The sequence below is a fragment of the Podarcis tiliguerta genome, assembly GCF_965153285.1.
Source record: "Podarcis tiliguerta genome assembly, chromosome: 13".
In the NCBI taxonomy this organism is placed as follows: domain Eukaryota; kingdom Metazoa; phylum Chordata; class Lepidosauria; order Squamata; family Lacertidae; genus Podarcis; species Podarcis tiliguerta.
The window spans coordinates 15,752,639-15,780,628 of NC_139546.1; the positions used below are offsets into that span (position 1 = coordinate 15,752,639).

A 27,990-nucleotide genomic window follows, 5' to 3' on the forward strand; every position below is an offset into this window, starting at 1 on the left:
AAAAAGACAGTCTCACTGTTCTTTTCTTATTCTTTGTAGTTTACTTTGTGTGCCCTTTGTGTGTCGTCTCAGGAATTGACAGAAATGGCTTTTCATGAAAGATCACAAAACATGTTTTTCTCCATTCTTCTGATCTTCCTGGCAATAACAGAACCTAGTTATTATCTCATTGGTAATTATCACACTTGTCATCACTGAATCTCTTTGGATAAGGTCCTCATAGATTTCGAGAGAATACTAGTCAAAGTCTAGTATTAAAGAATCCCTTCCTGCCATTTCAAACAATGGGGAGGGCAGAGGAAGAGGCAGGATTTTCACTTTTCACCTGGAGAGTTGTAAGACAGCCTTTTAATCTGTGGATTGGTGGAATGACATGGCATTTGTGTGAGTGCAAAAGATTCTAGTGAGGTTGGTTCTGAAGCTAACAGGCATGTTCTCGATGGAAGTAAAGGTGTGTGACTAGAAGGAACATTGGCCTCAGCATGCTGCTGATTATTGTGTTCATTCTCTCCTTTCTGCCACGTGTGATGTGCAAACATAACCAACATTGCACCACCAATCCTTCGCTCAGCATTCCACATGAATTCTATCAGCCTGGTGACTTTATAATTGGTGGACTTGCTTCTCATATCTTTGGCTCTTTTGCTAAAGAAGACTTCAGAGAAATCCTTATCACCCATCAAGTCCGTACTTTCTTGTAAGTAGTAATCAAGTACACATCAAGGAATCATTTGATTCTGATTCCCGAATGCTAACCATGCTTACTCATAAACAAGCCCCCATGATTTCAGTGGGATTTCTTTTCCCTAGTGAAGGCAGGAATAAGAGTTAGGTGCAAAACTGAGGAGGAAGGGAAATGGTGATCTGAAACTGCTGGTAAGATGAGATAGCTTGGACTTGCTGATCAGTTCTGATCCCCCATTTCCTCCCTCCTCTTCACAATTCTCTTCCAGGCAGTGCTTCATTAGAGGAGCAAAGGTTTAGTCTTACTTGGTAATCTGAGCTTCCGCTGTGGAAGCCCTTCTTGAAATGAGGGGCTTCTGAATGCACTGAAGAGCCAAAGAGGTAAGAGAAAGCAGAGTCCCCAAGCAGGTGCAAACACCAGAGTCACTTTCAGATGACTTGTTTATTTAGCATTCATCCATATTAGACAGTGTTGGCTTTTTAATGAGCACTCATTCTGATTTGTTTGTGTGGAGCTTAAATAATGTGTGAATCTTGCATTGTCCCACACTTTGCGCTGAATTTCCTCATAGGTGTTAGAATCACAACCCAAAACATTGGAAGCACCCTCGGAGAAGTAATCAACATCCAACTGTTGAAAGCTTCCAGTACCCACCACCAGGCAGGAGGGGAGATATAGGGGATGGGGGAGGTGACAGGATACTCCCCAAAGTGCAAGTCGTAAAACAGCTCTCTGGCTTCACTTTGAGTTCTGCTTTGACCCCAGAGTGTGTTATGGTGAGGGATGGGGAGAGAAATAGAAATTCCACCTGTTTCTATGCTCTCCACAGCACCATCCTGATTTCAGAGGTAAGGGTGCATGTTGGAGATAAAGTAAGGTGCCCTTCTCTGGTCTGAACATTTAAGCAATCCTGAGAAAAGTTTTGGGTGAGGAATCTAACAAATGTAAACAAAGTATGCATAGGTCTGATGAGGTAAAGAGTGTCAGCCAATTCAGTAGATACTCTTGTAAGAGCAGCCACACTACAGAATAGGAATAGGTTACCAAGGGGTAGGATGTTCTCCTCCAAGCCAGGCTATCACAAACTCACATAGCACCCCAGGGTGAAAATATGTCAAGTTGAAAATGTTTCACGGGTCTAGAAATGTTGGTTACTATCCTACCTCTCTCTCCTCATTTTCAAACGGATCTGAACCAACAAAAGAGTTCCCTGTTAAGATGATACAAAGCTCTTAAGGAGTAAAGGGGGGCATCCTAAGCAGTAGATAGTATTGGAGGAGCAGCAACAATTGCCTAGGAGCAATTTTCCAATGGCTTGCATATCTCTCAGTTATACATCATAAAATTATCCATTGCAGTATTATGCCTAAGAACTATCAGCATATTCTAGCTTTGGTGTTTGCGGTCAAGGAGATCAATGAGAACCCCACGATCTTGCCTAATATCACCTTGGGATTCCACATCTATGACAGTTACATCAATAATCGGATGACCTACCGGGCCATTCTGGACCTTATTTCCATGCATCCCAGATATGTACCCAACTACAGGTGCGGAATTGAAAAAAATCTGATGGCAGTCATTGGGGGACTTGACTTTGGAACATCCCTCTACATGGCAACCATATTGGGTGTCTACAAGATTCCCCAGGTAAAATACTGATTTGGGCACTTCACAGCTCACTTATTATTATCTTTCCTAACCAGTGTTCACCCAGTGTTTGCCATAGCTCAGCGCCGGCACCTCTCAGTTGGGCATCATTGCCATTCTATGAGAACAAGAGAGAAGTTCAAGGTGGGCTCCAGCACCTCTTTCTCTAGAAAAATAGCACTAGGTTTTGAAAATGTAATTTAATGGTAAGTCACTTTAGGAGGATTTCTCTATTTAAAGCATTTAGATATAAAAAATAGAAACAGCTTAATCCCCCCCCCGAAGGTTGCCTTGTATCAGAAAGAAAACATTATTGGTGCCTGGTGAGCAGTAAATGGGTTGTGTGACCATAAGGTTGTCTCTGATGTCACCTTTTACACCTTCCATGAGGAGGATAGAGAGAATAGCCTCCACCAGGGCCGTCCCTACCATTGTACGAAGTGAACAACCATATCAGGCCGTTCTGATAAGGGGTCACATATCAGTGGTGGTTGAGACAAGACACATGACTCTAGTTCTGTAGGCTGCAGTTCAGCCATGGAAACGTCAGATGTTTCCAAACCAACCTCTCTCTATCCAGGCAAGCAAGAGGCAGTATTACTGTTCAGAGACACATACTGTACTAGCCAAGTACATGAACTGGAGGAGGGTGTGGCACAGGATGAGTGAGACATGTGTCCTGGGGGCAAGCTCTGTAGAGTATCCCGAGGGCAACATAAGGCCCTGGGTATGAGGTTACTCATCCTTCTACAATCCAGTGTCTATGACTCTTTCTTGGAAGTTGGAGCTATGTATAAAACACAGCCTCTCCTGGTTCCTATCTCGGGAAATGCAATTTTCTCTCCCACTCTTTTTGACAGAACAGACACCACATATGAGTTCCTTCTACTACATCCATGAACCAATTTATATTTCTTCATTTCCTTTCAGCTCAGTTATGGCTCCTTTGCTCCACAGAACACGGATCAAAGCCGATCCTCTCCCTTCTATCGGATGGTGCCCAGCGATGACCATCAGTACACTGGGATTGTTGAGTTACTTCTGCACTTTGGATGGACGTGGGTCGGATTACTTGCAGACAATAAAGAGAGTGGAGATAAGTGTATGCAGATGCTGCAACCTCTGCTTTCCAGTAAACATATTTGCTTAGCCTTCTTAGAGAGAACTCCCCAAGCTAGTTATGAGTATAATAACGTTCATTTACTGTATCTCCAAGTGAATCAAGTGATTGTGAAGAGCAAAGCCAGTGCTGTTATTTTATGCGGGATTTCTGTATCCATACTTGTCTTGCAAGAAATGTTAGCACAATGGGAAGGGGGAAATGTGGCTGGGACACCTATGAGGAAAGTGTGGATTCTGACTGCTCAGCTCGATTTCACAGGAATCACTTATCCAACAAGATGGGATATGCAACTCTTCCAAGGTTCCATCTCCTTTACAGTTCATTCCAATGAGGTGCAAAGATTCAGAGCCTTTCTTCAGCTCCTAAACCCCTTTGAGGAAAATGGAGATGGTTTTCTCAAGCAGTTCTGGACCCTGGTTTTTCACTGTTTATTTCCAAAGTCCAACATGGAGGAGAAGCCCAATGGAAGCTGCACTGGAGAGGAGAAGCTGGAGGAGCTCCCTTCATCTGATTTTGAGATGAGCATGACTGCCCACAGCTACAGTGTCTATAATGCTGTCTATGCCATGGCACATGCTTTACATAACACATTGTTGCACAGGTCCAAGCAGAGGGCAGCGATGGAAGGAGAGCTGCAGGAGCTACCAAAATTGCAAGCTTGGCAGGTACTGGTTACCATTTGAAATGGGCAGGATCATGATGTCCAGGGGTATGTGCAACAGTGCCCTGAAAATTAGTATAGATAACCATACAGCATTTCTCTCATTCAACTTCAATCTCTTCTATTATTATTTCCTTCCTTCTGTGCAATTAACACTCAAGTGTGGCTCCTGTTCATTTTCCCTATAGAGAATTTGAGAAATAAATTTGATGGTTTTTCCAAGAGGCAATATATTGGAAGTGACTGTAAGTCAGGCTTCCTCAACCTCGGCCCTCCGGATGTTTTGGCCTACAACTCCCATGATCCCTAGCTAGCAGGAGCAGTGGTTAGGGATCACAATGCACACAGAATTTTTGTTTAAGGTGTCTGGCATAATTTTGGCCACAACTTTATTAAAATACATAAATGTGGGTGGTTGCTTAGGCATTGGTTACGACTATCTGTCCCCACCCAGGGGCAGAACTGACTTCCAGTTTCCAGTGAAAGTCAGTAAGGGTAAACAAAGAGAACGACAACTACCAGACTTTTAGAAGACATCTGAAGGCAGCCCTGTTTAGGGAAGCTTTTAATGTTTGATGTATCACAGTATTTTAATACTCTTTTGGAAGCTGCCCAGAGTGGCTGGGGAAACCCAGCCATATGGGCGGGGTATAAATAAATTATTATTATTATTATTATTATTATTATTATTATTATTATTATTATTATTATTATTTATCATTATTATTATTATTATTATTATTATTATTATTATTATTATTATTAACAATATTGGGGAGAAAATGGAGCTGGGCACCATACCCTCACCTTTCCACGCATGCTCCCAGGGCCTTGCATAGCCCAAGCCCCATGCCAGGGATTCAGACGAAAGCATGGTAAGACCCTGGATTCCTTTAAAGGAATTCCCTTGCAGCAGCAGCTGCATTGGAGGGGCAGGCACAGCCAACCACCAACCAATTTTTAATCAATGCCTAACCACAACTTACAAGTTGTGACGATTTGCTATGCAGTGGGCAAAAACCAAATGGCACCAGCCAATCAGCCAAATGGACAAAATTCCAACCAGGCCCCTGCCCCAAAAGCAGACAACCCCATGACAGGAATAGCAAGGTCAAACGCAAGAGCCCTAAGTAAGGGAGGGTGGGCGGGTGATCCGGTGCATGCAGCGAAAGAGAACGCTCAATGCTGCGTGCCCTGTATATAAAACCTTTGGTCCATCCCACAACTTGGCAACATTAAAATTTCCCCAGTAACCCAAACAGCCCATTCACTGCCAATGGCCATCTAAAGGATCTCGCCCAGCAACAGAGGGCTGGCCTGTCAGACCCCACGGCAACACGTGCTCTCTATGAAGGAGAACATGCTTTGCCAATCTTTGATCGTTTATATGGGAATTAAACACTAGTTCCTATTTACAGAGTTATGTCGAAGAGAGCATGTGTTGTTTGACCCTTTAAGTAGCTCCCTTTCCCCTCCTATAAAAACTAAGCAATGGACTATCTTTTATATTTTAAACAGAGAATAACTTTTACTCAGTGTACTTGCATGGGTTAGATTAAATATACCAGACAGACAGGTGTTCCTTATGTTACCAATACATCTTACATAGATTTGAACCTAAATCTAAAAACTGCTACAGACTGACTAACTCTGAGACAGGAAGCAGCATAACAGAACATAACTGCTGCTCTGTTAAGACTGTTCATAACTGCCATAATTGTACCAACTGAAATAATGATGTCTCGCATAGGACATCACAGAGTCCTCTAGCCCTTGTGAGCATTAAACCTTTCCTTAGCATTTTGGATGCTTTCATCTCACAGTTTAGGGGCTGGGGGAGTGAGGTCCTCCATTGCTCTTTCCCTTTTACAAGCTCTCATCCCTTTACGCTGCTATTGGGGGCCTTTAAGACACCTATTGGTTAGCTGGAAAAGTCTTACCAAGCCAACAATTCCAGTGGCTTCTCCAATTGCTCTGTGGTTCTTCCCACCAGGGAGAGGGGAGGAAGGAGAAAGTTTTAGCCACCAGTGTTTCTTGTAGTGAAGTGGGCAACAATGAATTCAGTGCCTTTGATGATGAATTTGTTGTGCAAGATGGTCCAGAGTGGAATGGCAAGATGTTATTGAGACTTTTTGGGGCTACTGCATCTGTAATCAAAAGCTTCCACCCTGTGGCTTCAGCCCTTGTAATTGTTTCTTGTTCAGCAGGGAACTATGTGCTTTAGCTTATTTAAAAGGTCTAGAAACCACCCTTCAAAAGATTTAAAGCTCTAGTCTGAGCTTTAAAATCCCTGCCATTTACAAGCAGACTCTGCCCCAAACTGAGTTCAGTAAGGAGTGACATTTGGGCTTTAATTCATTGCTCCTTTGTTTCCCTTTCAATGCAGCTTCACCCCTTTCTTAGGAGTGTCTCATTTAACAACAGTGCTGGACAAAAAGTATCTTTTGGTGAAAACAGGGAATTAGAAACTGGATTTGATATTACGAACTTGGTCACTTTCCCAAATAACTCCTATGTGAGAATCAAGGTTGGGAGGATAGATCTGGAGGCTCCCCCAGGAAAGCAATTTTCCATTCATGAGGACAAAATGGTGTGGCATAAAAGTTTTCTCCAGGTGAGGAATGACAGCAATGTCCATGAGATGTGGGTAAACAAAATATTATTGCATTGCAGATCATGAGTCAAGTGTGCTCCTATCAAAGTGTGGTACATATCTTGAAGCACAGATCCTATACAGCTGTATGTGCTAAATTGTTCCCATGCTTATTCCAACGGGCAGGTTCCACCCCATTCTGTGTGTAGCCCAAGTTGCCCTCCTGGATCCAGAAAGCAAAAGAAGGAGGGGGAGAAATTCTGCTGCTATGATTGTGCTCCATGTCCCCAAGGAAGGATTGCTTCCCAGAAGGGTAAGAGACACAACTCTCCCTCCTGCCCCCCCCTCACACACTACAGTGGCCAGGCCATCCCGATCCAAATATCTCCACAGTTGACATACCAGATGAAGCTGGTAAGAGGCCCCAGTAGCTACACATGCTAGTTGGCTTGGGGTTCAAACACATTGCATTGTATCTGGTTTGTTGGGAAATACCTAAGATATTTCCAATATCATCCTAAGAGGTCCGTATTGGAGGAATTTGTATTTGCTCTTTAAGACATGTTGAGTCTGCATCTAATCTTTTCTTTTTTACCTCAGACATGAATGACTGTATTGGATGCTCAGAAGATCACTACCCAAACAAGGACCAGACACAATGCATTCCAAAGACAATCAGCTTCCTGACTTTTGGAGAACCACTTGGGATGTGCATAGCATTTCTCTCTCTCCTTTTCTTTCTGCTCACACTTTTGGTCCTAGTAATCTTTGCTAAGCATCAAGACAAACCCCTCGTCAGGGCCAACAATCGAGACCTGACCTATATTCTCCTCACGTCTCTCCTCCTTTGCTTTCTTTGCCCCTTCATCTTCCTCAGCCAACCAGACAGAGTGAGCTGCCTGCTCCGACAAATGACCTTTGGTGTCGTTTTCACAGTGACTGTTTCTTGTGTGTTGGCTAAAACCGTCACCGTTGTTTTGGCATTCATGGCCACCAAACCAGGATCCAGAATGAGGAAATGGGTAGGGAAAAGACTGGCAAGTGCCATTGTGTTGACTTGTACTATTATCCAAGCTAGTATTCGCACTGTGTGGCTGGGAACCTCTCCCCCATTTTCCCATTTTGACAAGCACTCTGTGACAGGAGAAATCATTCTGGAATGTAATGAAGGTTCAGCTGCGTTGTTTTACTGTGTCCTGGGCTACATGGGCGTCCTGGCGATTGTCAGCTTTGCTGTAGCATTTTTAGCCCGGAAACTGCCTGACAGCTTTAATGAAGCCAAATTTATCACCTTCAGCATGTTCTTGTTTTGTAGTGTTTGGATCTCCTTTGTTCCGGTCTACCTGAGCTCCAAGGGAAAACACATGGTGGCTGTGGAGATCTTCTCCATCTTGGCCTCCAGTGCTGGCTTAATGGGTTGCATCTTTGCCCCCAAATGCTACATTATTATGCTGAGGCCTGACCTAAACATCAGAGAGCAATTAATGAGAAACTGAATTAGATTTTTTTTAGAGGTGGGGCATTTAAAAGCAACCAAACAAGCAACCCATTTTCTTCCCTTTCTTCATGGTTCCCCATGTTTGTTGTGTTGTGGTTGATACTTCACAAATCGTACCGGAACATTGTTGTCCTTTCACAAACGATCTCAGGCTACAGTTTTACAATTAATTGGCAATAATATCCATGGAAGTTACTGCAGTTCACTACATGTATATGGGATTGCAGTTTTAATAAAATATTCTAGTATACATTGTATACACAATATTTACTCACAATATACTTGTATTACCCAACATTTAGCAAGAGGAGATTTATTTCGAAGTGACGTTCACAAATGCTTGTTCTATTTCCAAATCCTTTTCCTCAGCCATGAGGCCAGGTCACTATGACAACATAAAGACATTGTATGAGCTACATGAAAATGCTATCAATAAGATACAACACATACATACCCCCTTTATTTTACCTTATTTTACCATATCTTATTCTTATAATATATTTAGTCATATGGTGAACGCGTGATAAAAAATCAAAGGAATTGAGATCAACATTTTGTTTTGATCCACCATGTGTTCAGAATATTTCTACATGCAGCTCTCTGTGTGTATGGAGGAGTACTTGCAGAAGAGCCAGGACAGAAATTCCCTACCTCAAGTTTTGTTTTAAATTTTGCCTGCCTTACAGGCCTGTGGTCTGAAGTCTAGCGCTGCATCCTTGGAATCCGAGAGTCAGGGCCGAGCTCACAATACCCTTTGTGTCTCAAGCTCTGCTCTTGAATGCACTTTCCTCTTCACAAAGCAGCATGTGAGAAAAGAGGGTTTAGTTGAAATCACAAGGGTAGTCATTGCCCTGGGCACAGTTTTTTCCAGGGCACGTTTTGATCCTCACACCACCCATGCCAGCCCGGTTCTGCTTTGCAAGTCTGATCCCACATCTCAGCCCCTCAAAGCAGCGTGGGGCTGGCAGGGCGTCAGGACGATGTAATGGGCATGTGCCCTTCCTGCTGCAGCCTCCTCATGTCACCCGCCCAGCTTGTCACGGATGCTTTAGTTGTATTCCCTGCATTCCCCTGGGTTGAGCATAATGACATTTGGGGGCTCCTTTCAATTCTACATTTTTTTGTTTATTAAGTGAATATATATAGGGGCCTTAAAAAGGCCTGCAGACAGGGCCCAACGGACCGTATGTCCATCATCACAGCCATGGCTTGAAATCACTCAGAATCTGCTCAGAATTGTTCCTTTCCAGCCAAATTCTACCAGTGGCTAGAATTCATCTTGGCCCCATGGGTTTACCTGCCCCATGCCTGGCCTCACATAACATCAGCTGATGGACATGTGAATGTGGTTTGGACCATGAGCCCAATGGAGAGGCTTGGTTGGCCTAACTGCTGCAGGTCAGAGGTCCTTGTTGATTCCCAGCAAGGAGCTTTCTCTACCTGTGTAGATTCTCTTGAGTGATTGACAACTTTTAGGGTTCTGGATTGTGTAAGAAAGTACAGTAAGAAGAGAAAGCTGCAGATGCTCTCTTCTGAGAACACACTAGGTGATGAAACTGGCAGCAGGGATGCAATGGAGGAGAAGGGGCAACAGGCTTGTTCCTGCTCCCCCCTCATTACAATGCCTTGAAAACACTTGAAGGAGGCTGCTGAGGGATTATTTTGTGTGGATCATTGTCGCTGCTACTTCCAATGGACCAGCTGAGGCAAAGGGATCATTATTCTCTCCCCTGTTATTATCAATTACATGGTAATAATCTGCTTCTGATTATACCTCCATAGACTTCCAGGAATCCAGTCTAAAAAGAATTAAAACCCTCTCTGCCATCCCCAGCAAATGCTAAGGTGCTGCTGACTCGTTTAGTGAGCTTTCCCCTGGAGTTGGATCCTAGTCTTGGGAATTTAGCTGGTGCATTCGGAGAGTGCCCTTTAAGGCAAGCTGCTGTACTGAGGCTGTTTCTAATGCCAATGCTGATTAGCTGTAAACAGGGAAATCTCTGACCAGGAAAGTGTATTGTTCCTAGTATGGCACTGTTGATGCTGTTAATCTTCTTGCTGCCTCAAATGGCGAATCTGTCAAAGGTCAGTCGGAGCATCAGTCACCTCCATATCCCTCACAAGTACTATAAGCCAGGTGACCTTATCATTGGTGCACTTGCTTCTCACATTGTGTCTTCTGTTGACTATGAAACCTTCATACAATGGCCATCCATCCATCAGATTCTGAATTCATTGTAAGTATTGCAAATTTGCAATTCCCATGTCATATTAATTCCTAAGTTACCATGTGGGCTCAGAAATACATACTATTTATTTTCGCTATGGGGATTTATAACTTATAGGGATATGGCTAGCGGCAGGGGGTGCAGAAAACATGGGTGTCATAATCTAGAGAGCCCAGCATTCTGATGTCAACAGGAAATGGGTGAATGGTCAGTAGGAACCATTGGTCCACCTAGCTCAGGCCTGTCTACACAGAGTAGCAGTGGCTCTCCAGGATTTGAGACAGGAGTCTGCCCTAGCCCCACCTGTATGCTAAGCAGATGCTCTACCATTGGGATTTACAGAATATTTAAAGAAAATGTACACAGAGTAATAGTCAAAACATTATAGGCAACAGAAGGTTGGCTGCTATCGGGGGCAATAGCTTCATTGATGCATGGGAAACTGAGGTGGGGTTCCAGAAACCTGCAAAAGGGCAACAAACTACAAGAAGGACGCAGCTGGAGGGAGTGACTCCTAGTTTCATTTGTCTCTACACAAAGGCACAGAGAATGGGAAACAAGCAAGATGAATTGGAGCTTTTAATACAGGATGACAAATAAGACCTATGACCTAGAAGGCGAGTAGGCATTGCCTTGGAGTTCAAGATTTCTTTAACAGATTGGAGGATTGGGTTAACAAATGAATTTGAATAGGGACAAATGTAAGGTACTGCACTGAGGCAGGAAGTACTAACTTCACAAATATAAGTTGAAGGACACCTGGCTTACAAGGATCTAGCCATCTTAGTGGAACTCTAGGTTCACTTGAGTGAACAGTGTGATGCAGTTTTTGGTGTGTGTGTGTTTAAACCAAATTCATTATTGCTTTAATTAAATCTGCCTGTAAGCTGCCTTGTTGCTCCCTAGCACAGAAAGAGAGGGAACCTAAGGTTCCTTAAACAGATTGACCAAAAATGGTACACAGCAAAACGCGTTGATGTCCAACTCTCATTGCAGTGTTGTACCAAAATACTATCAGCAAATTCTGGCCTTGGTGTTTGCAGTCAAGGAAATCAACAAGAATTCCAATCTATTACCTAATGTCACATTAGGATTCCACATCTTTGATAGTTACTTCAGTGAAAGGATGACCTACTGGGCCACTTTGGAGCTGCTCTCTACACACCACAGATTCGTACCCAACTACCAGTGCGACAAACAGAAAAATCTGATGGCCGTCATTGGGGGACTTGACTTTGAGGTTTCCCTCCACATGGCAGCCATCTTAGGTGTCTACAAGATTCCCCAGGTAAGAGTCAAACATGGTGACTCATTCTTCTTTCCTCTGTCCTGTTGAGAAAAGTTGTGCATTCCATCATAGCCCTCTTGACAATTTCAAATTGTATTCAATAAAAGCTTTCATCCGTCTTCATCCATTTCCCAACGTGTGTATATTCTTCAGAAGGTAGGAATGGAACATTTTGAAGATACAATTGTACACACCTACTCTATGTATGTGAACAGCTTCGTCTGCTGGCCTCAGGTAGACTCCAACCAGGATGAATTATGGAGGCTCATCAGTTGCTTGTACATTACCTTAATTGATTTGACCTGGATAATTTGGGGCTGTCAGGGGTGCCGTCAACAGGTCACCGGCTATCTACCTAGTGAAATCAGAGGAGCAGAGAGAGCTTTTCAATGGTTTCATTTTAATCCGCAGGAAGACAGAAAGACGTGAAAGTATGCTCTCACCCTTGAGCTAATATTGCTCAGATTGCAATTCCACCACGCACCGACAATTTCTTCCTAGAAATCAGATGCCTCCTGCTGCCTATGGTGGCTGCTAAGAACAATTCTTTTTTGGGTTCTGCAGAGCGCGTCTTGAACTTGTGGAAGGAGGGGGCTCTGACAAACTCTCTTGAGAGAGAATGTCACTTGGCTGCTGTACTGTTTCTAAGAAATCTGACTCTTGTCTTTGTTCATTGCTACCTTGCTCTGGTTCTTCATCACTTATTATTTGTTATTTATTGAGTTCGGTCTCTTCCAATAAATCTCCTTGGACAGATTTATTGTTTAATGGCGCCCGGCACGTTTCCTCTGCGCGGGCCTCTGTAGGTCGTAAAATCATCAGCAGAATTAGCGTAGTGTCATGCGTGTGATAAGGGATGAACCTCGAGATGTCAGCTCCTGTTTCTCAAGTTATTTATTGTTCTGAAAACACATATATACACAGATCAGCATCCATCGGAGTGTAGCTGCATTTTCCCAGCTCCTCTCCTCCCTGAGCTGGGCAGTTCAACTAACTGCTTTCGATTTCCGCAGGACACAGACAGCATAGCAGGCTGTTTACGTCACATCCTTCTTGGCAAGCTCTTCCCCTCAGCTCCGAGGCACAGCAGATTAACTCTTTACTGCTCTCAACATTATTTCCCAGGTCCTTTTTCCTTCTTGGGTGTGACCCATCTCAAACCACCACACCATACTCTCCCCCCTTCCTTCTTTCTGGAAAGATCTTGGGGTGCTGCTCTCCACCACTTCTCCTCCTCTGCCCATTCCCTGACGTGCTTACTAAGACAGTGGGTCCAAAGCACAATGGTTTCGTCATTGCTATCCACACATAACCAATGTTTCTACTGCATTAATGGGAATTAAGTATCCATTTTCTTCTAGCTCACTTATGGCTCCTTTGCCCCAGAGGATGCTGGTCAAAGCCAATCCACTCCTTTCTACCGGATGGTGCCCAATGAAGCCCATCAGTACACTGGGATTGTTGAGTTACTTCTGCACTTTGGATGGACGTGGGTTGGGTTGCTCGCTGTGGATAGTGAGAGTGGAGAGAAATTTATGGAAATCCTGCAAACTCGGCTTTTTCAGAGAGGTATTTGCTTGGCCTTTTCAGAGAGAACTCCAAAAGGCTCATATTTTGAAGAGTATTATCACATGATTCCCCAGTGGCTCCAAGCCTATCTTGCTATTGCGGAAAGCAAAGCCAATGCTGTCGTTGTCTATGGAGAAGCCAAGTCCTTTTTTTTTTTGCAACTATGGCTAGCGGCAGGGGGTGCAGAAAACATGACATCTATGGAGAAGGTATGGATTATGACTGCTCAATTGGATTTCTCAGCAGTGGCCTTTCAAATGAGCCAGGCTATGCAACCATTTCATGGCTCCATCTGCTTCACAGTGCACTCAAAGAAGGTGGAAGGATTCAAGACCCTTCTTCGCTCCCTCAATCCTTTCATGGCAGGTGAAGATGGTTTTCTTCAGCAGTTCTGGCTGCAGACATTCTATTGTTTCTTTTCCAAATCCAGTACTGAGTTCAGTGAACCCTGCACTGGACAGGAGAAGCTGGACAGCCTCTCCTCGTCTGGCTTTGAGATGAGCATGACTGGCCACAGCTACAGCATCTACAATGCTGTCTATGTTGTGGCACATGCTCTACATGATGCCATGTACAGATCCAGGGCAAAAGACAGAGGAATTGTGAGAAGATGGAGACCGCAGCTTCAGAAATTGCAGCCTTGGCAGGTAATGGCTCTTTTGTTGTTGTTGTATATCTTTTAATTATTATTTCATTTTATATTGTTGATAAAGCAAAGAGAACAATTTTAACAACAGTCAAAAATTGAAAGATGAATAACCGAACTGTAAAATAGGCAGGATGTGTAGTTGCACGTGAGTTAAATAAAGACTTTAAAGTCCATATTAAGTCCAATTTTATCAGATCAGCAAGCATAGTTCCAGATTTGCCAGGTTTGTGGGGGGTTGTTCTGAAAACGCTGGTTCTGCTGTATATACCGAATCATATAGTAAGTGCCTGGAGGTTCTAGTCCTTGTTGAAATCTCAAATTATTTGTGATTATCTCTGTTATAGCTATACTCCAGAGTGAGCAGTACAAAGTGCTCAGCATTAGATTTTTGGAGCCCCTATAGATCAAAATTTGCTGTTATTATTGCTATTGTTATTATTTTGTGATTATATGAAATCTTGTCTACTGCCTTGGAAGAGGCAATGGCACTTTAAAAGGTGATGCTGAACATAAGACAAGTTTGAGTTTTAAACCATTGTCCTTTTCCTGCCATCTCGATGCAGCTCCACCCATTTCTTAGGAGTGTCTCATTTAACAACAGTGCGGGAGAAGAAGTGTCTTTTAGTGAGAACAGGGAATCAGAAGCTGGATTTGATATTACCAACTTGGTCACTTTCCCAAATAACTCCTTCATCAGAATGAAGGTTGGATGGATGAATTTGGATGCTCCCCCAGGAAAAGAGTTTTCCATCAATGAAGACAAAATGGTGTGGCACAGGAGTTTTCACCAGGTGGGGCATGATTTCAGGAAATCGCAACTCCAGTGTGTCCTAAACTGATGTCATTGTGGCATAGTTGGGGTTTGGATCCTGTATACTTTTGCACTTACTTCTTATGCAGGCTTGCACAAATGTAGTGAAGCTATCAACTAGATAGGGACATTATCTTTTGTTCCAGTGCTAAAGAGAATTATTTAAAGTTTTGGAGATGAGATGAGTGGTATCTAAGTCTAACCTGCAGGACACCTCTTTAGAAATATCTAATCTCTCCCTTTCAAAAAAGATTCTTATTGAAATGGCCATAACTTCAACTGGGATATAAGGACATATTTAGTCACATTAGTAACTGATGCCATTATGGCTCTTAGTCTGCAGTAAAATGCATTAGCATTCAAAATATTCTTAGTATTCAGTGTGCCATTTCTCCAATTCACTTAATTGCTCGTAGCCCAGAAAATGGAATTCAGCTTTTCCAAAAGCCAATCATTTTCTGTGCACTTAACTGCTTTCATACTTAATTCAAATTGGCAGGTGCCACCCCCCTCCCTTTGCAACAAAAAATGCCCTCCTGGTTCCAGCAGAAAGAAGAAGGAGGGGGAGAAATTCTGCTGCTATGACTGTGCCCAATGTCCCGAAGGCAAGATTTCATTTCAGAATGGTATGAGGCACTATATACATGTCGTATTTTTTTGCTCTCAGCTGTGCAGTTCCTCACCACAATCAGCCAGTGATGGGGTTTGCAAAGGGACACAGCACTTGGAAACAGACCCAACCACCAACTAATCACCAGGGCTTGCAAAGTGCAATTTTACCTGCCCTACTCCTAACATCCTAGGTGTGATTTGCCCTAAAAAGCATGATGGGCAAGAGGTTTCCTAGCACTAGATTGCCTGGACAGCGATGGGGGCGGGGAAGTGGAGATTTGTTCTGCCAATGCACCTGTAGAGCACAGGTCAGCCACAGCCCTGCCCTGCCCTGCCCCCTCACCATCCAGCTAAGCAGCAGAGATCTTGCAGTCAGGAAGGGAGCTCTAGGGCACTGCCTTCCCATGCAGCTCACTCCTGAGGAACAACTCTAGTACAGCCAGGTTGTGTATATATTACAAAAATGGAATAAATTTTGATGCTATGCACTGTCCAGACTCTTTATGTTCAAAACAGTTTGACTTTCATAATCCTATAACTGAGAAGAACATATCTACAATCTCATACTTATTTCACTTGGTTCCTTATAGTGAGTAAAAGTTTCTCCTTATTAACATCTTGGGATCCTCTTTTCAGCAGTCATTCTCTCTCTCTCTCTCTCTCTCTCTCTCTCTCTCTCTCACACACACACACGTGAAAAAAACAGTTACTCAAATAGCAGTCACAACAGAATGGAATGCCTCTCTCATGTGATTCACAGTCAGCCAATCAAATGAGAGAGCTACTGCTAAAGGAAAACACACAAACAACAATTCAACATAAGCAAACATTCCCATTTCAGGAAATTAAACCCTTATCCTTAATAGATGAGTCCCTTACTGCTTGTAGTATGAGTAGCTCTCATATACAGACCTCTCACCTGCGATATCCCCCTCAGACAGACATGTCTCAGGAGGCCCTGACCCAGCTCACTGGATCCCTCCCTGGCATTTTCAGCTAGCAACTCCTCAAACTTCTCCCACCTTTCATCCTGATCCAACCACCCCTCCAGGACATGTTCTCAGTGCTCATGAAAGTAAGAAGCAGCAATACTCTGCTGTCAGGAGGGGGCTGCAGAGCACCAACCTCCCACACCAACCACTCCTGTGTCTGGCTAGGGACATCTCTCATACATCCAAGTTGAGGTACTGCACAAGTAAAGGTAAAGGTAAAGGGACCCCTGACCATTAGGTCCAGTCGTGGCTGACTCTGGGGTTGCGGCGCTCATCTCACTTTACTGGCCAAAGGAGCTGGTGTACAGCTTCTGGGTCATGTGGCCAGCATGACTAAGCTGCTTCTGGCGAACCAGAGAAGCGCACTGAAACACTGTTTACCTTCCTGCTGGAGTGGTACCTATTTATCTACTTGCACTTTGACATGCTTTCGAACTGCTAGGTTGGCAGGAGCAGGGACCAAGCAACGGGAGCTCACCCCGTTGTAGGGATTCGAACCGCCAACCTTCTGATTGGCAAGTCCTAGGCTCTGTGGTGTAACCCACAGCCCACGTCCCACTGCACAAGTAGCTGCCCTCAAATACACTTGACTAACATTCAATTCTTTGTTTCCCCCCAGACATGAATGACTGTGTCGGATGCTCAGAAGGTCACTATCCAAACAAAGACCAAACACAATGTATTCCAAAGACAATAAGCTTCTTGACGTTTGAAGAACCTTTGGGGATGAGCTTAGCTTTCCTCTCTGCCTTTTTCTCACTGCTCACAATATTGGTCCTAGTCATTTTCATTACACATCAGAACACACCACTCGTCAGGGCCAACAACCGGAATCTGACTTACATGCTCCTCACCTCTCTTCTGTTCTGCTTTCTTTGCCCCTTCATCTTCATCAGCCCCCCAAGCACAGTGACTTGCCTTCTTCGACAAGTGACTTTTGGTATCATTTTCACAGTGACTGTTTCTTGTGTGCTGGCCAAAACCATCACTGTGCTTCTGGCCTTTGGGGCCACCAAACCAGGATCCAGAATGAGGAAATGGGTGGGGAAAAGACTGGCAAGCACCACTGTGCTTTCTTGTTCCCTTATCCAAATTGGTGTTTGTGCTGTGTGGTTAGGAACATCTCCACCTTTCCCCAATTCTGACTTGCACTCTGTAAAGGACAAAATAATACTAGACTGTAATGAAGGGTTGGTTGCCCTGTTTTACTGTGTCCTGGGCTACATGGGCTTCCTTGCCTTTGTCAGTTTTGTTGTAGCATTTTTAGCCCGGAAACTGCCTGACAGCTTTAATGAGGCCAAATTCATCACCTTCAGCATGTTGTTGTTTTGTAGTGTTTGGATCTCCTTTCTTCCAGTGTACCTGAGCACCAAGGGGAAATACATGGTGGCTGTGGAGATCTTCTCCATCTTGGCCTCCAGTGCTGGCTTATTAGGTTTCATATTTTCCCCCAAATGCTACATCATTGTGTTGCGGCCAGATTTGAACAGCAGGAAGCAGTTAATAAGGAGGAAACAGTAGTATATCCCACTGCCAGTCTTTTATTTCAGACTACTCTATAGTTAATATTCATATGCTCTCCATCACACAGTTATTTTGTATTAATTGCTTTGTACCATTTTTGTTGTCAGTGGTGTCCTCTTTGAGATATTAGACCATTAAAGCCTAAGAATTATCCATATACTGAAACTACAAATTGGCACTGCTACAGGTGCCACATTCATTTCATAATAGATACGCCCCTGTATAAACCTTCCTACTTTTAAACCGAACCTGCCTTCCCCTAGTTTGTTTTGGTGTAATAGTCAGTAAGCTAAAAAAGGGAGGTTCATGCAGGAAGGTTTAGAGGACAGATAATGCATATTCTATGGTCAAGTGAAGCATTCCTTCTCTGAAAAAAGACAGGCTTTTCTTATTCTTTGTAGTTTACTTTGTGTGCCCTTTGTGTGTCGTCTCAGGAATTGACAGAGATTGCTTTTCATGAAAGATCACAAAACATGTTTTTCTCCATTCTTCCGATATTCCCAGCAATAACAGCACCTAGTTATTATCTCATTGGTAATTATCGCACTTGTCATCATTGAATCTCCTTTGGATAAGGTCCTCATAGATTTCGAGAGAATACTAGTCAAAGACTAGTATTAAAGAATCCTTTCCTGCCATTTCAAAAAATGGGGAGGGCAGAGGAAGAGGCAGGATTTTCACTTTTCACCTGGAGAGTTGTAAGACAGTCTTTTAATCTGTGGATTGGTGGAATGACATGGCATTTGTGTGAGAGCAAAAGATTCTAGTGAGGTTGGTTGTGAAGCTAACAGGCATGTTCTCGATGGAAGTAAAGGTGTGTGACTAGAAGGAACATTGGCCTCAGTATGCGGCTGATTATTGTGTCCATTCTCTCCTTTCTGCCACGTGTGATGTGCAAACATAACCAACATTGCACCACCAATCATTCGCTCAGCATTCCACATGAATTCTATCAGCCCGGTGACTTTATAATTGGTGGACTTGCTTCTCATATCTTTGGCTCTTTTGCTAAAGAAGACTTCAGAGAAATCCTTATCACCCATCAAGTCGGTACTTTCTTGTAAGTAGTAATCAAGTACACATCAAGGAATCATTTGATTCTGATTCCCCAATGCTAAACATAAATTTCGGTAGGATGCCTCCCCCGTCAGAGGTAGGAATAAGAGTTAGGTGCTAAACTAAGGAGTTAGCTTAGAGGAAGGGAAATGGTGATCTGAAACTGCTGGTAAGATGAGATAGCTTGGACTTGCTGATCAGTTCTGATCCCCCATTTCCTCCCTCCTCTTCACAATTCTCTTCCAGGCAGCGCTTCATTAGAGGAGCAAAGGTTTAGTCTTACTTGGAAATCTGAGCTTCCGCTGTGGAAGCCCTTCTTGAAATGAGGGGCTGCTGAATGCACTGAAGAGCCAAAGAAGTAAGAGAAGCAGAGTCCCCAAACAGGTGCAAACACCAGAGTCACTTTCAGATGACTTGTTTATTTAGCATTCATCCATATTAGACAGTGTTGGCTTTTTAATGAGCACTCATTATGATTTGTTTGTGTGGAGTTTAAATAATGTGTGAAGCTTGCATTGTCCCACACTTTGTGCTGAATTTCCTCATAGGTGTTAGAATCACAACCCAAAACATTGGAAGCACCCTCGGAGAAGTAATCAACATCCAACAGTTGAAAGCTTCCAGTACCCATCACCAGGCAGGAGGGGAGATATAGGGGATGGGGGAGGTGACAGGATACTCCCCAAAGTGCAAGTGGTAAAACAGCTCTCTGGTTTCACTTTGAGTTCTTGAGAGAGGCTTGCTTTGACCCCAGAGTGTGTTATGGTGAGGGATGGGGAGAGAAATAGAAAATCCACCTGTTTCTATGCTCTCCACAAAACCATCCTGATTTCAGAGGTAAGGGTGCATGTTGGAGATAAAGTGAGGTTGACTTCTCAGGTCTGAACATTAAAGCAATCCTGAGAAGAGTTTTGGGTGAGGAATCTAACAAATGCAAACAAATTATGCATAGCTCTGATGAGGTAAAGAGTGGCAGCCAATTCAGTAGATACTCTTGTAAGAGCAGCCACACTACAGTATACGAATAGGTTACCAAGGGGTAGGATGTTCTCCTCCAAGCCAGGCTATCACAAACTCACATTGCACCCCAGGTTGAAAATATGTCAAGTTGAAAATGTTTCACGGGTCTAGAAATGTTGGTTACTATCCTACCTCTCTCTCCTCATTTTCAAACGGATCTGAACCAACAAAAGAGTTCTCTGCTAAGATGATACAAAGCTCTTAAGGAGTAAAGGGGGGGGGGGCATCCTAAGCAGCAGATAGTATTGGAGGAGCAGCAACATGATAGCCTAGGAGCAATTTTCCAATGGCTTGCATATCTCTCAGTTATACATCATAAAATTATCCATTGCAGTATTATGCCTAAGAACTATCAGCATATTCTGGCTTTGGTGTTTGCGGTCAAGGAGATCAATGAGAACCCCACGATCTTGCCTAATATCACCTTGGGATTCCACATCTATGACAGTTACACCAATAATAGGATGACCTACCGGGCCATTCTGGACCTTATTTCCATGCATCCCAGATATGTACCCAACTACAGGTGTGACATTGAAAAAAATCTGATGGCTGTCATTGGGGGACTTGACTTTGGAACATCCCTCTACATGGCAACCATATTGGGTGTTTACAAGATTCCCCAGGTAAAATACTGATTTGGGCACTACACAGCTCACTTATTATTATCTTTCCTAACCAGTGTTCGGCGTTTCCGTACGCTACTCTGGTTCTCCAGAAGTGGCTTAGTCCTGCTGGCCACATGACCTGGAAGCTGTATGCCGGCGAGATGAGCGCCGCAACCCCAGAGTCAGTCACGACTAGACCTAATGGTCAGGGGTCCCTTTACCCTTTACCTTTAACCAGTGTTCATCTAGTGTTCGCCATAGCTCAGCGCAGGCACCTCTCAGTTGGGCACCATTGCCATTCTATGAGAACAAGAGAGAAGCTGAAGGTGGGCTCCAGCACCTCTTTTTCTTGAAAAATAGCACTGGGTTTTAAAAATGTAATTTAATGGTAAGTCACTTTAGGAGGATTTCATATTGGGTGTCTACAAGATTCCCCAGGTAAAATACTGATTTGGACACTTCACAGCTCACTTATTAGTATCTTTCCTAACCAGTGTTTGGCGTTTCAGTGCGCTGCTCTGGTTCACCAGAAGCGGCTTAGTCATGCTGGCCACATGACCCGGAAGCTGTATGCCGGCTCCCTTGGCCAATAAAGCGAGATGAGCGCCGCAACCCCAGAGTAGGTCACGACTGGACCTAATGGTCAGGGTTCCCTTTACCCTTTACCTTTAACCAGTTCACCTTGCATCTGAAAGAAAACATTATTGGTGCCTGGTGAGCTATAAATGGGTTGCTGTGACCAAAAGGTTGTCTCTGATGTCACCTTTTACACTTTCCATGAGGAAGAAAGTGAGAGAATAGCCTGTTGACATGCAGAGGGCCGGGAGGCCAGCTGGCTAGCCCCGGCTGGGCCGTCTCCTTCCAGTGGCCCGGTGCGAAGACCATCGCCTCTGCTCCGACATAAATCAGTGAGCCGGGCTTCACAGCCAGGGCACACAATCAGCAGATCGAACTGTGTACACGGAATGGGCGTGAAGCTTGTGCAAGCACACTAAAACTAAAGATTTATTAATCATAAATCAGGACAAAGAAACATGTCATCTCTCTCTCACATGTTGTCTCAGACAGAACAGCAAAAGCAAAAGCAATACACACAACGGAAGTTCCCAGCATACTGTGCTGGAATGTAAACAGACATGTGACACGTAACAATCCCATGTGTAACAATCCCATGTCTGTTCCTTAAGGTGGAATGGAAATGTCAACATAGCCTCTGCCAGGGCCGTCTCTACCATAGTATCAAGTAAACAACCATATCAGGCCGTTTGTGATGGCTTGGGATTCGGACTCGGAGGCTGAACCTGAGGAATTGCAGCCTGCACAGGATTCCCCGCCTCCAGAACCAGCTGTGCTGGGGCTTGAGCCTGAAGGGTCCTCACCTGTGCTGGATCCTTAGGTGCAGCCACCAGCTGAGTCTGCTCTGGCTCCTGAGGTGTTGGAGGATCCATTGCCCGCAGGTGCTCCACTCTCAGCCCCGTCAGGGGAAGCTGAGGTTGCCTCTGGGTCCGGTAACCCTCCAGCCTCTCCTAACTTCCCGCAGGAGGAGTGCTTGCCTCCGGGCCAGGAGAGGTGAGTCACCTGTGGCCTGGGGCTGCCCTATGCCTCGGGGCAGAGAAAAGCCAGCCAGTCCCAGGTTGCGGGAGCAACATTGTTGGTAGCCAGTTCCTGCCTGCACCCTGTCCTGGTTGTCTGCCAGAGCTCCTGACCTCACCCGGCTCCCTGCCATGGACCCAGCTGCAGCTTTGATGGACTGCCTCCATAATGCATGCCCTCAACTTTGGACTGGACTTGAACCTCACCTCACGGTTATCCTGCGGGACCAGCACACCGTTCTTCTTAAGTCAGTGCTAGGGGCTGGGTTCCCACATGTGTGAGCTTTTAGAGGGCACATGTCAATGGTAGTTGGGGCAAGAGACATCCCTCTACTTCTGTAGGCTGCAGTTCAGCCATGCAAACGCCAGATCTTTCCAAATCAACCTCTCTCTATCCAGGCAAGCAAGAGGCAGTATTACTGTTCAGAGACACATAATAGCCAAGTATCTGAAATGGAGGGGTGTGCGGCACAGGATGAGTGAGACATGTGTCCTGGGGGCAAGCTCTGTAGAGTATCCCGAGGGCAGCATAAGGCCCTGGGTGTGAGGTTACTCATCCTTCTACAATCCAATGTCTATGACTCTTTCTTGGAAGTTGGAGCTATGTATGCAACACAGCCTCTCCTGGTTCTTATCTCGGGAAATGCAGTTTTCTCTCCCAGTCTTTTTGACAGAACAGACACCACTTATGAGTTCCTTCTGCTACATCCATGAACCAATTTATATTTCTTCATTTCCTTTCAGCTCAGTTATGGCTCCTTTGCTCCACAGAACACGGATCAAAGCCGATCCACTCCCTTCTACCGGATGGTGCCCAACGATGACCATCAGTACACTGGGATTGTTGAGTTACTTCTCCACTTTTCATGGACGTGGGTAGGATTACTTGCTGGCAGTAATGAGAGTGGAGAAAAGTGTATGCAGACGCTGCAACCTCTGCTTTCCAGGAAGCATATTTGCTTGGCCTTCTTAGAGAGAACTCCCCAAGCTAGTTATGAGTATAACATTCATTTACTGTACCTCCAAGTGAATCAAGTGATTATGAAGAGCAAAGCCAGTGCTGTTATTTTCTGTGGGAATTCTGTATTCATACTTGTCTTACAAACAATGTTAGCACAATGGGAAAGGGGAAATGTGGCTGGGACACCTATGAGGAAAGTGTGGATTCTGACTGCTCAGCTTGATTTCATAGGAACCACTTATCCAACAAGATGGGATATGCAAGTCTTCCAAGGTTCCATCTCCTTTACAGTTCATTCAAATGAGGTGCAAAGATTCAGAGACTTTCTTCAGTTCCTAAACCCCTTTGAGGAAAATGGAGGTGACTTTCTCAAGCAGTTCTGGACCCTGGTTTTTCACTGTTTATTTCCAAACTCCAACATGGAGGAGAAGCCCAATGGAAGCTGCAGTGGAGAGGAGAAGCTGGAGGAGCTCCCTTCATCTGATTTTGAGATGAGCATGACTGGCCACAGCTACAGTGTCTATAATGCTGTCTATGCCATGGCACATGCTTTACATAACACATTGTTGCACAGGTCCAAGCAGAGGGCAGTGATGGAAGGAGAGATGCAGGAGCTACCAAAACTGCAAGCTTGGCAGGTACTGGTTACCATTTGACACGGGTGGGATCATGACGTCCAGGGGTATGTGCAACAGTGCCCTGAAAATTAGTATAGATAACCATACAGCATTTCTCTCGTTCAACTTCAATCTCTTCTATTATTAATTCCTTCCTTCCTCTGCAATAAACGCTCAGTGTGGCTCTTTTGCATTTTCCCTATAGAGAATTTGAGAAATAAATTTGATGGTTTTTCCAAGACACAATATATTGGAAGTGACTGTCTAAGTCAGGCTTCCTCAACCTCGGCCCTCCATATGTTTTTGGCCTAGAACTCCCATGATCCCTAGCTAGCAGGACCAGTGGTCAGGGATGATGGGAACTGTAGTCTCAAAACATCTGGAGGGCTGAGGTTGTGGGCGAGATCCCATCTCTCCTCATTGCCCATGGTGTCTGCCAGAACTGCAAAGCCATTGCAGGCAGGGATTTGAAAAGGGAAGATATCATTTGCCAGGAAATACACCTCATTCTCTGATCGTTTATGTAGGAATTAAACACTAGTTCCTATTTACAGAGTTATGTGGAAGAGAGCTTGGGTTGTTTGACCCTTTAAGTACAGTGGTGCCTCGCAAGACGAAAAGAATCCGTTCCGCGAGTCTCTTCGTCTAGTGGTTTTTTCGTCTTGCGAAGCAACCCCATTAGCGGATTAGCGCTATTAGCGGTTTAGCGGCTATTAGCGGCTATTAAAGGCTTAAGGGATTAGCGGATTAGCTGCTAAAAGGCTATTAGCAGCTTAGTGCCTTAGAAAAAGGGGGTGGGGAGCGAAAAAAAATCGCAGGAACTCGCAAGACATTTTCGTCTTGTGAAGCAAGCCCATAGCAAATTCATTTTGCGAAGCACCTCCAAAACGGAAAACCCTTTCGTCTAGCGGGTCTTCCGTCTTGCGAGGCATTCGTCTTGCGGGGCACCACTGTAGTTCCATTTCCCCTCCTATAAAAACTATGCAATGGACTCTCTTTTACATTTTAAACAGAGAATAACTTTTATTCAGTGTACTTGCACGGGTTAGATTAAATATACCAGACAGACAGGTGTTCCTTATGTTACCAATACATCTTACATAGATTTGAACCTAAGACAAAAACTGCTACAGACTGACTAACTCTGAGACAGGAAGCAGCATAACAGAACATAACTGCTGCTCTGTTAAGACTGTTCATAACTGCCATAATTGTACCAACTGAAATAATGATGTCTCACACAGGACATCACAGAGTCCTCTAGCCCTTGTGAGCATTAAACCTTTCCTTAGCATTTTGGATGCTTTCATCTCACAGTTTAGGGGCTGGGGAGTGAGGTCCTCCATTGCTCTTTCCCTTTTACAAGCTCTCATCCCTTTACGCTGCTATTGGGGGCCTTTAAGACACTTATTGGTTAGCTGGAAAAGTCCTACCAAGCCAACAATTCCAGTGGCTTCTCCAATTGCTCTGTGGTTCTTCCGACCAGGGAGAGGGGAGGAAGGAGAAAGTTTTAGCCACCAGTGTTTCTTGTAGTGAAGTGGGCAAGAATGAATTCAGTGCCTTTGATGATGAATTTGTTGTGCAAGACGGTTCAGAGTGGAATGGCAAGATGTTATTGAGACTTTTGGGGCTACTGCATCTGCAATCAAAAGCTTCCACCCTGTGGCTTCAGCCCTTGTCATTGTTTCTTGTTCAGCAGGGAACTATGTGCTTTAGCTTATTTAAAAGGTCTAGAAACCACCCTTCAAAAGATTTAAAGCTCTAGTCTGAGCTTTAAAATCCCTGCCATTTACAGGCAGACTCTGCCCCAAAGTGAGTTCAGTAAGGACTGACATTCGGGCTTTAATTCATTGCTCCTTTGTTTCCCTTTCAATGCAGCTTCACCCCTTTCTTAGGAGTGTCTCATTTAACAACAGTGCTGGACAAAAAGTATCTTTTGGTGAAAACAGGGAATTAGAAACTGGATTTGATATTACGAACTTGGTCACTTTCCCAAATAACTCCTATGTGAGAATCAAGGTTGGGAGGATAGATCTGGAGGCTCCCCCAGGAAAGCAATTTTCCATTCATGAGGACAAAATGGTGTGGCATAAGAGTTTTCTCCAGGTGAGGAATGACAGCAATGTCCATGAGATGTGGGTAAACAAAATATTATTGCATTGCAGATCATGAGTCTAGTGTGTTCCTATCAAAGTGTGGTACATATCTTGAAGCACATGTGGTACATGGACTCCTTATTTTGCTTTTGTTTTCTTTTAATAGAAGGTTAGGACCTGTTACCCGTTTGGGTTCAGCATTGTTTTGATCAAATCATAATGAGAAATTTGCATGTTTTCCAGGTCTTCATACTACACCCCTGATTGCTCCTTGTCTTTGGCAGGAAGAGATGAAGGAAGCTTTTAAAAGGAGTCAGCTAAAGCCTCTTTTCAGTTGGGAAATGTGATAATAACACATTGTTCCAAATCCCAGAGAGGCTTCTAAGTATGTTCAGACATGTGTGTTAGACTGCTCCTTACACCCCCCTACTCAGCACAGGAAGATCAGAGGAGGGACAAGAACACCAAGGATGTCTCTGGACATTGGGTGCAGGGCTGGTGAATATTCACCCACCCCTCAATTTGAGGAGGCTCAAAAGAAAGCCATTTTAAGCACCTCCCCACCCCTCAATTGTGGATAGTGGTATTTTTCACCCTGAATTGGTTCTAAGGAGATCATTTGCACCTCTTAGTCAATACTAAAATCCCACTGCACATACAATACTGAGAATGCTTGGAATGTCATGTGTTCCTAATTGTAGCTGAGATAACGGGAAGCAAAGATCCTATACAGCTGTATGTGCTAAACTGTTCCCATGCTTATTCCAACGGGCAGGTTCCACCCCATTCTGTTTGTAGCCCAAGTTGCCCTCCTGGATCCAGAAAGAAAAAGAAGGAAGGGGAGAAATTCTGCTGCTATGATTGTGCTCCATGTCCCCAAGGAAGGATTGCTTCCCAGAAGGGTAAGAGACACAACTCCCCCCCCTCCCCCCCCCACACTACAGTGGCCAGGCCATCCTGATCCAAATATCTCCACAGTTGACATCCAAGATGAAGCTGGTAAGAGGCACCAGTAGCTACACATGCTAGTTGGCTTGGGGTTCAAACACATTGCATTGTATCTGGTTTGTTGGGAAATACCTAAGATATTTCCGATTTCATCCTAAGATGTCCATATTGGAGGAATTTGTAGTTGCTCTTTAAGACATGATGAGTCTGCATCTAATCTTTTCTTTTTTACCTCAGACATGAATGACTGTATTGGATGCTCAGAAGATCACTACCCAAACAAGGACCAGACACAATGCATTCCAAAGACAATCAGCTTCCTGACTTTTGGAGAACCACTTGGGATGTGCATAGCATTTCTCTCTCTCCTCTTCTTTCTGCTCACACTTTTGGTCCTAGTAATCTTTGCTAAGCATCAAGACACACCCCTCGTCAGGGCAAACAATCGAGATCTGACCTACATTTTCCTCACGTCTCTCCTCCTTTGCTTTCTCTGCCCCCTCATCTTCCTCAGCCGACCAGACAGAGTGAGCTGCCTGCTCCGACAAATGGCTTTTGGTTTGGTTTTCACAGTGACTGTTTCTTGTGTGTTGGCTAAAACCGTCACCGTTGTTTTGGCCTTTGTGGCCACCAAACCAGGATCCAGAATGAGGAAATGGGTAGGGAAAAGACTGGCAAGTGCCATTGTGTTGTCTTGTACTATTATCCAAGCTGGTATTTGCACTGTGTGGCTGGGAACCTCTCCCCCATTCCCCCAGTTTGACAAGCACTCTGTGACAGGAGAAATTATTCTGGAATGTAATGAAGGGTCAGCTGCCCTGTTTTACTGTGTCCTGGGCTACATGGGCCTCCTGGCCATTGTCAGTTTTGTTGCAGCATTTTTAGCCAGGAAACTGCCTGACAGCTTTAATGAGGCCAAATTCATCACCTTCAGCATGTTGTTATTTTGTAGTGTTTGGATCTCCTTTGTTCCGGTCTACCTGAGCTCCAAGGGGAAACACATGGTGGCTGTGGAGATCTTCTCCATCTTGGCCTCCAGTGCTGGCTTACTGGGTTCCATCTTTTTCCCCAAATGCTACATTATTATGCTGAGGCCTGACCAGAACACCAGAGGGCAATTAATTAGAAACTGAATGAGAGTGAAAAATAATAATTGTACAGGTGTTCCCTTTTTGGTGGCGTTCCAGGTCTGTTGCTTAATGGATGATACTT

At 44.3% G+C, this 27,990-nt stretch overlaps 3 protein-coding genes across 3 annotated transcripts; all 3 read left to right on the forward strand.

Annotated features, from left to right (window-relative positions):
* The first annotated feature begins 220 nt into the window (after nucleotides 1-220).
* LOC310661812 (vomeronasal type-2 receptor 26-like) lies at nucleotides 221-27,912 on the forward strand. Its single transcript, XM_083408289.1, has 6 exons — nucleotides 221-697; nucleotides 20,291-20,582; nucleotides 22,901-23,755; nucleotides 25,613-25,840; nucleotides 26,606-26,732; nucleotides 27,016-27,912. The coding sequence occupies exons 1-6, from the start codon at nucleotides 483-485 to the stop codon at nucleotides 27,909-27,911; spliced, it is 2,613 nt and encodes an 870-aa protein (XP_083264415.1). The 5' UTR covers nucleotides 221-482; the 3' UTR covers nucleotide 27,912.
* On the forward strand, nucleotides 2,814-8,661 carry LOC310661764 (vomeronasal type-2 receptor 26-like). Its single transcript, XM_083408171.1, has 4 exons — nucleotides 2,814-4,123; nucleotides 6,506-6,733; nucleotides 6,899-7,025; nucleotides 7,313-8,661. Exons 1-4 carry the CDS (start codon nucleotides 3,329-3,331, stop codon nucleotides 8,206-8,208), a joined length of 2,046 nt encoding a protein of 681 aa, XP_083264297.1. The 5' UTR covers nucleotides 2,814-3,328; the 3' UTR covers nucleotides 8,209-8,661.
* LOC310662480 (vomeronasal type-2 receptor 26-like) lies at nucleotides 11,692-17,877 on the forward strand (the record flags this gene model as incomplete). Its single annotated transcript, XM_083409413.1, has 3 exons — nucleotides 11,692-11,723; nucleotides 13,723-13,939; nucleotides 16,976-17,877. The coding sequence occupies exons 2-3, from the start codon at nucleotides 13,903-13,905 to the stop codon at nucleotides 17,875-17,877; spliced, it is 939 nt and encodes a 312-aa protein (XP_083265539.1). The 5' UTR covers nucleotides 11,692-11,723; nucleotides 13,723-13,902.
* Nucleotides 27,913-27,990: the final 78 nt, after the last annotated feature.